This window comes from Anoplopoma fimbria, chromosome 3, assembly GCF_027596085.1.
Source record: "Anoplopoma fimbria isolate UVic2021 breed Golden Eagle Sablefish chromosome 3, Afim_UVic_2022, whole genome shotgun sequence".
Taxonomy (NCBI): domain Eukaryota; kingdom Metazoa; phylum Chordata; class Actinopteri; order Perciformes; family Anoplopomatidae; genus Anoplopoma; species Anoplopoma fimbria.
Genome location: NC_072451.1, coordinates 11219604 through 11232765, shown reverse-complemented (window position 1 = coordinate 11232765; position 13162 = coordinate 11219604). Strand labels below are relative to the sequence as shown.

At 40.1% G+C, this 13162-nt stretch overlaps 1 protein-coding gene across 1 annotated transcript in view; it reads right to left on the bottom strand.

Moving 5' to 3' along the window:
• Positions 1–13162, bottom strand: part of mcf2l2 (MCF.2 cell line derived transforming sequence-like 2) — a 121906-nt gene that overhangs the window by 65300 nt on the left and 43444 nt on the right. The window contains exons 6-15 of the mRNA XM_054625502.1: positions 12909–13025; positions 12668–12817; positions 11285–11409; positions 11057–11171; positions 9697–9816; positions 8339–8530; positions 5204–5395; positions 4921–5107; positions 4632–4735; positions 1415–1503 (exon numbers count right to left, since the gene is read on the bottom strand). Of these exons, the coding sequence (XP_054481477.1) occupies positions 1415–1503; positions 4632–4735; positions 4921–5107; positions 5204–5395; positions 8339–8530; positions 9697–9816; positions 11057–11171; positions 11285–11409; positions 12668–12817; positions 12909–13025 (1391 nt within the window). The remainder of the gene's footprint in view (positions 1–1414; positions 1504–4631; positions 4736–4920; positions 5108–5203; positions 5396–8338; positions 8531–9696; positions 9817–11056; positions 11172–11284; positions 11410–12667; positions 12818–12908; positions 13026–13162) is intronic.

Here is a 13162-nt window from a genome sequence, read left to right as displayed (position 1 = left end):
TAAAAAGGGTCTGAATCAAAAGTAAATGCCCCGGAAGGATGTTCATGTCAAGAAGGATTTAATGATACAGTAACTCTTACCCAGGAAATAACATTAGCAGAGGAAACCTTTTTATTATGCCTTTATGTACATTTAGCTTTAGAAAACACTTTTAGTAATGTTTATTTATTTTTTTGTTCCCAGGGTATGTCAGACACTCTCAGAGCTTAAATTGCATCTCGTAATGTATCTCATATCATACATATTAAACAGAACTCCTCAGACAAGGGACAGTTTGGTTTCTATGCATGTAGTCTTGTGTGATGGATCCTCTAATTCTAAATGTTATTATATTTTAATGCAAATATACATCATTGACCACAGAGAATCCCATAAAGAAGTAAGATTGACTCATCTATAACTACGTGTTATGTCGATGTCACGTCCTGTCGCTGTTTTGTTCTCTGAGGAGCCACAGAACCATGTGATGTCACTTATCCTATCTACTTCCTCTACACTTAACTCACTTTTTTCAAACTGGAGCAGCACCCAAAGATGGTCCTTCTGCTGACTCAGTGAGCTAGTCATGCCGCACTAGTCCACGTATGTCTCTGGGCTTTGAGCCACGCTCCTTGTTTGGTTGTGTTTGTGTGTTGGCCTTGCTGTCTGTCATCAAATGTGAAATCAGAACATTTGCTTAGACAATCGTTTCTGTTTCTGTAATTAAAGCCTGGTTCTGTCATTCACTGCATTCATTGTGGGTGACTGGACTAGACTCAAGTCTTTCACAAGAAGCAAAAACCAAGAAGAAACAGTTTTTCACAGATCTTCTTAGAATTTTGATAGCAAAACACCTGACATATAAAGCAGCTGACATGACAAGCCAGATGTGGAAGCTTGACATGGACTTTACAGTAAGGTAGGAGATGCAACATGTCCAGAAGATACACTTTTGAAATGAACACTAATTTCAAAGATTCTGCTAAAGTTTTTTCTGGGTCAAATGAAACATTCCACACAGGAGTCCTACATCACAACTTGCACTGTCACCTAGGTGATAACTGTTACAACACCTGTGTCTCAAATGGCTCTTCATATATCAGTGCATGCGGTAAGTGATGTTAATCACAATACAACAGCACAGCTACTGCAAACTAGGACTGTTCTCCACCAAAGGTATGTCGACTAACGCTCCACACAGAATCACACAGAATCACCACCTTAAATCTTGGGTTTAGATCATTCATTCAGCAGGAAAAAAGAATAAAAAACAAGTACCAGATCAAAGAAATCTTGGTCGACTGAGACCAAAAAAACGACTAATCAACTAAGAGGGGGCGGCCTTATTTCAAACCACGCAAACAGCTGCGGGATATACTGTATAACAGTGAAGCAAAGGACTGCATCAGAAAACAGCTGCCTGCACTCTCCTTACCTGCGTCTGTTGGAGAGACTCTCCTCTGTCTCATTGGTCACAATGACGTGGGTGGAGCCTCCTTGGCTTTCCTCATGCATCACCTCAATCTGTGACACACAAACACACACATGTAAATTGAATGTTTGGGACAGAGGCTTTGTATAATATGTCTAAAATGCAAACGTAGATACCAGTGCATCATCAGTTAACTTAATGTCTTCTCAACCCTCGTCCCAATACAGCTATAAAATGGTGCCTTCAGTTAATCCCTGTCAATTTGTAGAGTCAGTAAATACCATGTCTCGACGCGTTGTTTGCATTCAGTCATTGGTAAATATTTAACTGGCCCAACAGTGAAAACACTGCCGGCTGCATAGATTACAAGCTACTTTGTAGTGGGGCGGCTGTGGCGTAGTGGAGAGCAAGGTAGTTCTCCAATCAGAGGGTCGATGGTTCGATACCCGACTTTGACAGTCGATGTGTCCTTGGGCAAGACACTTAACCCCAAGTTGCTCCCGAAGGCTTGCCATCGGTGTGGACTGGATGATGAATGTTAGTTAGAGTCTGATGGTGGCACCTTGCATGGTAGCCTGTCATCAGTGTGTGAATGGGTGAATGATATGTAATATACTACTGATTGTAAGTCGCTTTGGATAAAAGCGTCTGCTAAATGACTGTAATGTAATGTAGTTGCAGTTGATACTTTTTGTTCCTTTCAGAAGCCTGGATATGTAGCTAGCATAATGATTTACTGATGCATTTGCATATGATAGAGGTGAGGTTACAGCATGTAAATATATTAGCTAAGTAGTGAAAAACAGACTGAAAATCCTGTTAAATTAAATAATAATAAGGGGCCAGTTTTTGAGATTATTTCAAACCAATAAAAAGCTAAATAATCATCAGACGATAGCTGGGGAATCCCAGAGTGCATTTCGGCTAATGCGTTCCGCCTCTTTTGCTCTCCACATGGACCGTTTACCTGCATTCAACCAAAGAATGCACCAACTTGATTGGTCAATACTACCTGGACTACAATTGGAAACCACAACGCTTGTCCCGTTGCCAACAGGTTCTACATATGCATGCTGAATCTATTCAGAGAGATTACTTACTGATGTATATACATTTAGTATTGAATTAGATTATATCTAATCAATCAATTAACCTGATAACATTTACAGCAGGTATTTATACATTTACAGCTGGTATTAAGTTGTGTCTCCTGTGTCCACATTTCAACAGATTGTCACGTCCTCCATTTGTACATATTTCGGCCCATGTAGTGATTATATGTGGATCAGACATGCATCCGATTTACACTTGTGTTCAATATCTTCACAATCTTGACCACTTCTTTTGGCCGATCGCACCTAAATCCGTCCTGAATGTATTTTGGGTGCATTTACACCTGCACTGTACTTTCACATAGTCAAGCACTGTCCCATTGAAACGGTCCACCAAAATGGCTTGGCTTGAATTAACTGGTCTAATGAAAGCTGTAAAGGGGGTCTAAGTGGCTCCAACTTTCCCAAATCTGGCTAAAATGTGTCTTTAACCACAATCTGAGTTTGTGCAGACAGTTTGCAGTTTGTCTCTCTTGGTTTCACCCACACTTTTTTGACGCATTGCGTCTCAATATAATTGCAGCTTTAATTTGCTCATTTAATGTTTATAAACTTTAGTCACAAGTTCATGCCTTGCCTTTTCATGAGCATCATTGTTGTTGAGGAAGGGAAGAGTCAGGAAAATAATCTCCTGCATTTATGTCACTTGATTAAAAACGGCCTTACAATTCAGCACAGGTTTTCTTCTTACATGTTCACAGAGCTGACTAAATAAGAAGAAGGAAACTGCTCAGTAGGCTTTGGATTTTGGAACGGTCTGCCCTCATCAATTATGGAAGAAGGTTTACGGTCTAACATACCAACACTATCACTGCACAGACACTGTGTTTGTCAGCAGCCAAAAGTAACCTCGGGGCGTGCGTCCAAGCTAAGCACACTGTAAACCAATTAATGAGATCAGAGCAACATGGCGGCGTAGCAGCGAACAGCAGCAGGGTGGCATACTGAGTAGAGACAGCCTCCTTCAGCCACAGGGACTTTGTTAAAGCCATGATCGCCCCTGCTAACTAAACATTAAGTTCCCGCTGGCCTAAGGGTTCTTAAGGTGACCTCTGACCTCTCCCGGGATGAGATATGGGAGTGTGGTCCTTAAAAATCAGCTTTTAAATATTTTGTTGTTGGTCTGCTGCTTATCTTTGCTTTTTAAAGTAAACAGACAGACTTTCGAGTCAGAAGCAGTACAACAACTAAATCTGTGAGGAGCATTCCAAACCAAGCTGTTCTTTTGATTCAGGTTAATTTAGTTTTATATAAATTTGCTCCTTGTTTCAGTAAACTGACTGGCTAAACAGGGCCTTTATACATTCACTCTTCAATTTTAATTTAAGAAGCTTAAAATAGTTGCCACTGTTTGTCAATCTTAAGAAACACTGGGAATGATTGGAAGTTTAAATACAGTTCAGAGGACCTGGAAAATAATGTCTACAAAATATAAGTGTATAATGATGGCCCGTCCAATGGTCTGTAGGGTGGATTTGATGAGTTAATAAAACTAGTAAAAAAATAATGTAAGTACATAACCAGTAGGCTGATTTTAATCTGGAGACAAGCTAATTTGCATTCGATTTTTGAATTGTTTATATATATATGTATATATATATATATATATATATATATATATGTATACATGTATATGTATATATTTATATGAAGGTGTTACTAGAGGCGAAAAAATACTGCCACTCAGTACCACTTAATCAAACTACAAGCTAAGTGTTGTGAATAAGTTAAAACTGTTGCAAATGTTAAAACTGTTTATCCATCTTGAAGATCGGGCATTTCTTGTACACTTTCAAGGACCAACCAGCCAGTAATACCTGCAGTGTATACTGTCACAATTCAGTTCAGATTCTTGTTTTTTGCACAGTTTTTAAAAGGGACTGTTAAGCGGTGATGATGAAGTTAGTGGTATCATCCCTAACAGAGTAAAAACGTATGAAAGAGTACTGTTAAAAATCAGGATTGGCACTGGAATCAATAATTGTAGGACAATACCCTGCTCGGTGTCAAAGTCAGTTGTTGTCTCTTACTTTACTGAGATACAGAACTTTACAAATCATTAAAGTTAGTTGTTGAAAGGACTTTATGTTGCAGTGAGAGGAGGGTACCTTGATGCCTCCTTTGGCCTTGCGTATGTTCCTCTTCTTGCTGGGATCAGCTTCGGCCGGCTGCTTGCCACTGTTAGAGTTATCTGACACTCTGCGAGCCAGAGCTACAATGAATTAAGAGGACACAGCACAAGTAACAAGTAAGAGCTTGGGTCACTAAAATTTGTTCAAGTTATGGCAATAAAAAAGGCTTTCAACTGTTTGAGTTTGCAGTTCAAGGTGTCAACCAGCTTAAACAGTTTGAGTCTGTACTCAACAAATTAGCTTATTATAGCAACATCCAACTCACGCTGCTGGGGGCCTGTAGTTCTGGGGGGGTTCTTCAGTGGCGGCCGTTTGGGAGAGGACTCGGGCCGCGGAGCAACTGGCTGGACGGGCCTTGTCTGTTTAGCTGACAGCCTCTTCAGACTGACATGCCGCTTCTGAAACATCTCCTGGACGTCCTCCAGGCGCTTCAGTGCCTTCAGGACATTGGCCTGCAGGCAGAAAGCATCTCTATCAATTCTGCTCCATCATTACTTTTGCAACAGGATATCCAGTCATACTGCAAACTGTTGTTTCGGTGCCCTCACCTTGATGTCATCGGACAGGACAACCTCGTACTGGTTGTGGAGGTTCCTCAGTTCAGTCAGTTGGTTCTTTTCTGCAGACTCCAGGAAGCGTTCAATGTCAGTCAGAGCGGACTCCGCCCCTTCCTGTGACTGACACTTATCCACAGCCTGGGAGGCCAGAAGGTAGATGCCAGACTCACACCACTGGTTGACCTGTACACAGCAGGAATCCAAACAGGGAAAGATTTAAATAGAGCCCACACCAACCCTCCCCATGTGGTGCCCAGTTTGAGGGTCCTGTTGTTCAGATGCCACTGGGGTCAGTTAGGACCATCAGTGACATGCCATTACTTCTTCATGCATCTACATGAGGAACATCTACACGCAGAGTATGAGGAGTAAAAAGTTGGGGGTAAAATACAAAGACAATACGCTACTCTTCACCACCTCCATCACATCACCACAATCCAAAGTAGAAAAAACGTTCAGTTTATGGACATTCCTTTAACAGAGGTCATTCAGTTATGCCCAATTGCCATTTGGTTTGCCAGTGTGCAAATCAAGTATGACGATGGATAAGCCTCTCGGGGCAGGGTTCAGGTGTAGTCAGTGGACATCTGAGCCATGACTTCCTTTTTCATGAGTTGCTCATTGTTTACAGTCCGATTAGCAACTTGAGATACGAGATTGAAGTTGGAGTTGAGAGACAATGTGTCCGAAATGGTTTGTTCACAATCTTAATCATTGGCAGACAAAATCTGATGGGTTCCCAGAATGCATTTTGGCCAATGGGACCCACCTTTTTAACTTTCCATACGGACTGTTTACCTGCCTTCAATCAAAGCCAACTCAAACTTGATTGGTCAGTACTACTCAAACTACTAATGGACTATAAACAGAAGTCAGAACGCTCTTCCTGTTGCCTACAGAGTCTGAATTAATTTGCAAAATCTGTTTATAAAGATTACATTTAGAGCAACACAGCCTTGGAGTACTTTGTCTTGGGTCATATATTTGTAGTGTTGGCCTTTCTATTTCTATCAGTCATGTGGACACTGTGCTTACCAAAGTATCTGCTGAGATTGGTAACACATGAACAATCTTAACAACAAAAACATGTTATAAACAAGCCAACAATTAATCCAGATTATCTAAACCATTTATTGGCGATCAAACTAAAAGTGAGTCCACACGAACAATATTGAAAATGAAACCAGAATTTCCTACGTATCCAGGCCTAATGTTTTCAACGAGTAGTTCAGAAATTCTTATGTGTTGGCGGTATCTGCACTTTATGACAGTGAATGCACAACGTTCGAGATGAAAACAAATCACTGTTAAAATGAAGAGGAAGCAGAAAGCCCTCCTACAGTAGACCATCTTTAGGAAAAAGAGTGAGATGTAATCAGCAGACAACAGAGAAGAAAATCCAGAAAATGTTTGTCATTTACAGATGGCTGTGGTTTGCACGACATTTCTCCTCTCAGATAACTTCCCTCCTTGTGATTTTGATTGTCTGCTTTTGATTATCTAATTGACTAGTTTCACCTGTCCCACGTTGGCCCTTCTACCAAAATAGAACCGTCTATGTTCTATTTTGGTTTATTCTATCGGTGTTTAACTATTTATTTCAGTGTGGGAATGTTGTGAATTGCAATAAGGTGTATGTCTTGAAATCTCAACGAACTGCTTCAGTGCTGTAGTCAAAGGATCTTTGTGTTGATGCAGTTTTGTTTTAAAATTAATTGTCATCCTTTTTTGCATTGCAGGCCAAGTTCCTGCAAGTTGTGTGCAACAGGATATTAAACATTCAAATGCTGGCCGATGTGAAGGCGGTGTAGGCACACATTTGTTACTGGAACCACATACGGTAAAGAACAGCATACGGAAATTCAGGTGATCAACAAAGGCAAAACAATTTGTGCGTCCCTGACACTGTTTGCATGGCTTATTAGTGTTTGAATGTAACCACAGCAACAAGGTGGCACATTCAGAAAGAGTCTGCCACCCCACCTGTTTCTTACATAATTTATGTCATATACATTGAATGTGTTGTATCTCTGTTATGCTGTTCATTCTGTACACATGACATCTATTGTATTCTGTCCATCCAGGGATAGGGGGTCCCTCCTCTGTCGCTCACCCATAGGTTTCTTCCTTTTTTCTCCCTGTTAAAGGTTTTCTTTAGGGGAGTTTGTGCCGATGTGAGGGTTCCGGGACAGAGGATGTCGCATGTGTACAGATTGTAAAGCCCTCTGAGGCAAATTTGTAATTTGTGATTCTGGGCTATACGAAATAAACTGAATTGAATTGAATTTAATTGAATTACACAGGCAAACATATCAGTATATCTGTTTAGATCTAATTCTCTCCAGCTGCTGGGAGACCAGAGAGGGATGCACATGCTCTTGTCAACACCCACATTCTTTTATGGTCTGCAACTTTACTCTTTGGTCAGTCTCACTGCTCTCATAAACCTTGTTGTATGCTTTAAGCCCGGCCTGCTGTCTTAACGTAAACTAACACCTTTTAAATGAATGAATCTCATATTAAATCCCCATTCATAAAAACACTTTAATAGACAACAATATTTAAAAACATGAATTTACTGATGCATCAAACATATGAATTAAAATATGTGAAATGAACGCCCTTTCCTCCTCATCCTTTATATTTATTTATATATTTATAATATATAGTCATTTGAAGCTTTTATTGAGGTTTTCGAATGAAGCTTTGTTGTCACGCCATCGGCCCTTTAAAAAAAAAAAATATATATATATATATGATTCGATGTTAATGTGGTTGTATAAGTGTAATTAATGTTGTTGTTAGATTGCTGCTAAACCACCACCTTAATTCAGGAGTATTGACTCTTGGACTTTAAAATGCTCTAGAGTTGACATGTTTGGTTAACAAGAGTCTAAAACAACTATGCAGTCCACCATACTTAATATTAATGAATATTGGAGGTTTTGCCATGAAACATTTTGAATTTGTTTGACATCCCTATGGGCTTCATTTGTACTTTGTGCAAATTAGTAAATGTCAAGGCCATTACACAAATTAATGAGCACATTAAGACAATAAAACAACTAACTTTGTCTTTCCTGACGTAACATCTGTAAATGTGTTTGAGTCATATCACCAACTCACCTTATCAATGCCCATGTGTATCTGAAGGGATTTGGACAAGACATCCGTCTTTTTCTTGGACTCGTTGCTGAAGTTGTCACAGACCCGCCGGAGCTCCACACATTTGGGTCGAATAGAGTCCACGGCGTAGTGGTTGCTCTGGATCAGCTGGTCACCGTGCAGTGCGTGGAGCTGGGCCTTTTCTAGTGTGGGCTGGAAGAAAAACAATTCAGAATATATCATGGCGTTTTAAGTTGTGCAAACAAATCTTCAGGGTGTACACAGTCAGCGGTGTCTACCAAGGTGAACACACGAAGATGGGTGCTGATACTTTGCTGTTATTTACAAAGATTTACAAAATACAAATTTGGGATTTCTTTCTGGTAAAGGTTTAAGAGCCTTTATGAAGCAGCTGTCATGACTGAGCTGGTTCTTAGCTGTTATGTAATGATTAGAGTATTGCTTGGTAATGAAGGTTGATTGAGTTTCCTTTTTTCTATTTGATTTCCATGAGACAATGTTTCTGTCCTAAGTCTACAGTACAGTATGTGATTCTAACATTTTCTAATAATTGAATGTCATGAAGTCAGTGCAGTCTTGACTGTTTGGGATTTACACAAGGATAAGGAACTCATTGGACCTCCCTGTTTGTTTTATGTTTGCTATGGCCTTTGCTGTTACTGGAACCACAAAATCCAAATCCAAAATAAAAGGCATGGCAGTGAACTAAGGTGAAGAGGGACAAAGAAGCAACAATCGCCTCCAAAAGCATCGTTATGCTTGTTTAAAATACTTTGTTGGAGATGATGGCATTAATTTATAAACATAAATTAATAAATGATGTGGGGCACCACTTTCTAAAAAAACACTCTACATAGAGGCTTTTGAAGTTGTAATTGCTGGCTTTATTAATTATTAAATAATTTACAAATGCTTTTGTCAGTAAGTGATATGTAATTAGAGTTGTTAAAAGGTGATTAATACATGGTTATGGCATTATGAATGTCTATTTGTTTTTTTATGAATTCATTTTGGTACATTGGAGGATTTTCCTGATGACCGAAAGAGCTAAAAAATAAGGATGCTGAGACTTGTACTTATCAGTTGTTCTTTATAAATCACTTGAATGTGATTAATAAAGCATTAATACATGATTTAATTACTAAGAATAAAGTAATTAGTTACAAATCATACAGCCTTTATAAAGGGTGAAGTAGTGTATATGTTTGGTTTTGACTGCTTGAAATGACCTTAAGTAGTGTGTGTGTGTGTGTGTGTGTGTGTGTGTGTGTGTGTGTGTGTGTGTGTGTGTGTGTGTGTGTGTGTGTGTGTGTGTGTGTGTGTGTGTGTGTGTGTGAGAGAGAGAGAGAGATATTTACCAGAGCCTTCTCCTCCAGTGTTTTAAGTTCCTTTAGCAGGTGTTCAACTCTGGCCACACAATCCCCGATATCTGATAGGCTGGTTAGAATGTCCATCAAACTGTCTAGAGACACTTTGACCTGGAGAACCGCAGAGGGGATAGAAGCAGAGGCAGAGACAGACATTATGTCACCCACTTAATCACACTGTTATAATATTGTTTTTCTCCTATACAGACATAGCTTTAAATGATCCAATGCTAGAAATGTAATTTAAGACACAGATTATTAGAGCATGAGGTGTCTGTCAGGACATGAAATAGTTTGTATTAACAAGTTCCAAACTTACTCTGCACAGCAGTTTTCTTACCTCTTATGCAGCACTAGGGACCTATTTGGTTTTTTCATTTTTAGATCACAATGCCTGTGTCAATACATAAGGCATACAACAATCGCCTTTTGTCAGTAAGTGATATGTGGCAGCGGTGGGAGTTCTTTTAGTCCAATATTGGAGTTTACAGAGCTTAGCTCCTGTAAGTCTATAACAAACTGTCTGGCCAAAATAGAATTGTTCCAACTGAAACCTATTACAACCAAAATTTTTGATAACACTACCATTACATCAGGCTTTCAATCTAGAGCTCTGGCTTCAAATTTGTAGTTTTGACTATTTTTCAAAAGATTGAGCCATATTCTCATGTAGTGCTATGGAGCAAATATGCAATGGATGACATCACTGTGACTAAGCGAACATGGTCACAGTGATGTCATCTATTGGTTTGCGGACTATTGTTTTGAGACCTCGCCTTCTGTATTTAGGCTATCGCCATCTTGTTTTTTGCTGTTCCCCATAAAAAAGGAATATACAGTATTTTACAGTAGTTTTAGAAGGACATTTTTGTCCTCTAAATCAGAGTTGTTGTTTTTATATCACACAGCACAAAACAATTTAAATCCCTCAAAATCATTGTTGTTGCTAATCATTGACATCCTAGAATGTGAAAAAAAACATCCTCCTAGCATTTAGTATATAGAAAATAAATATTTTCTTTTTTTAACATAATGCCACTTTCCTGGAATAATGTAAAACAATGGTAGGTAGATAATTTGGTAGTTAAGATAATGATGGGTGGATTCACTGGAAAAAAAATGAACTCGATAGAGGTGGAAAATAATCTTAATATATAATTTTATGGCACTTTTTTGACACAGACATTTTTGTGCTCTACGGACATCAGAGTGACTCAAAAGTGAGGCACGAGGGTTTAGCGTGTTTTTCAAAGTATGACTTTACAGCTGAAGTCCTCTGAAGCTGTAAGAACAGGAGACTGCAGGCCGGAGGCAGCCAGGCAGACGGAGACAAAGAGATCTACAGATATACCTCTCTGAAGTCCTGTTCAAAGTGACGTAGCTGCAGGCACTGCTCCAGTTTCAGATGGTGTTTACACCAGAACTGTTCAAAGGCGTTCTCCGTCTCATCCAGCTGGGCTAGGAGCCTGAAACACACAACAGGAACTTCATTACAAACACAGTGAGAGTCACTGTAGGACTACATTAACATAATCTAGACCGAGATGCATTATATAATAAAGTAGAAAAGCTTTGTCACCTCTCCACAGTGGTTTGGTTCTCCGTCTCATCTGGGTTGAGTTTGTGGTTCTCTGACTTGGCTGCCTGCTCCTTGATGCAACCTAGCAAAGTGGTGCCCTGCTTCAAAGCTAGCTTCAGTTCATCCTGGTTTAGAGACAAAGAAACATGGAAAAGAACATCAATACTGAAAAGTAACACAAAGACTGTGTGTCTGGGCGTGTTTGACCCATCTTGTGTGGACATGAACACATCACATTGTGGGGATTTGCCTATCTTTTGGGGACAAGCTGCATGGCCCAATGATGTAAATTATTACATGTTATGGTAAAGACTTGGTTTGATGTTGGGGTAAGATTAGGTTTAGGAACAGGTTACGGTAAGGGTAGTCAGCTGATAACATTTGAGGCGGGTAAAAAGAGAGCTTGCCACTTTGGATGTGTGAACAGGAGTTAAAAGGCAATCCTATCCAGTGGAGGCACTTGCTAGCCCCAGTGCTAGTTTAGCTACCCCGTCAGTCACCTGACCCTTCTGATACATGTTGTGGTGGCCCCTACAGAGTCTCCCAAAGCTACGATGCTGTACTGTATTTAATTTGCAGCTTAAGATAGCGGGAAAAGCTTTTTTTTTTTATTGTGCTAATCACATGAAAGACATTTAATGTCCCCTCATACAACTCCTGGTCGCATCAGCATTTACATTATTACATTACATTACAGTCATTTAGTAGACGCTTTTATCCAAAGCGACTTACAATAAGTGTATTCAACATAGGTATTTACAACAGCGGATATGCAGATCATAGTCAGTGGAATGGCTGTGACCTGTGGATTTGCTCACAGGGATAAGGTACATTTACACCGTGATTTTGCGCAGAATTCAACTTTGATAAACATTGACTGACAAATTGCAGCCATTGAACAAATGCAAACCATCTCGCCCATGCTGACCTTTGAGGCAATGGAGAGTCCAACATATTCGAAGGCTATTATTTTTACCTTTTTAAGACACTTTCTATGACCCTACTCTGCCAAATGAGAAGCAACATGAAAAAAGCTTTCCTCTTCCTATCCATTTTGCCTCAAACTAACTTAGCCACAACCAACGTTAGCCAATGCGAAAGCCCCAAGTAATCGCAAGGCCGCCAAGCTTCCACCGCCACCAATTTCATGAGGATACGCAAATGAATCTCGCTCCTTTGTAGTGACCAGGCACTAATGTAACTCTCAATGACACACTCTCATGACACATATTAATAGCATTGAATTTATTATTCTTATTGTTGGCTGCTGAATCTCCACGGATACATATCAGTTTCACCCCAACCAGCTTGAAACGTTTTGTTGCTGGCATCCATGCATTGTCCCTGCTGGTATGTGTTGGTGTGTTAAATGTACTAAATCACCTTGAGGTTGCTGTGTTTGTCGGTGTGTGCTGTGAGCAGGTCTTTGGTGCACTGGACGTCGTTGGGCAGCTCCGTCTCTGCCAGGTCCGTCCCAAACTTCTGTAACATCTGGGCTGTGGTTTTCACGGTCATGGCAAAGTTCTCTATGGCCTGGGGAGAAACATTCCACAAGTGAGCCTGCAGTGTCCTAGAATGCAACTTCACTTTTGGAAACTCGCCAAGTCCCTGTTTGTTGACTCACCGTTCGGTGGTGTATCCACTGACTGTGACAGTACTCCAGGTTTCCTCCTAGCTCCCGGGTCAGCTGGCCTTTATCCACGTAGCCATGCAGGTCCGACAGGGAGTTCAGCATCACAATCTGCAAATAGTTCAACACAGAACTGAAAACAGTTCTAGAAAGTCTTCTGTGGCTGTAGATGGAGCACTTTAAAGTCTGATAAAATAAATTTGATGGTGTCCACAGGTAGATCTGAGCTTGCACAACAAAGTTTAACA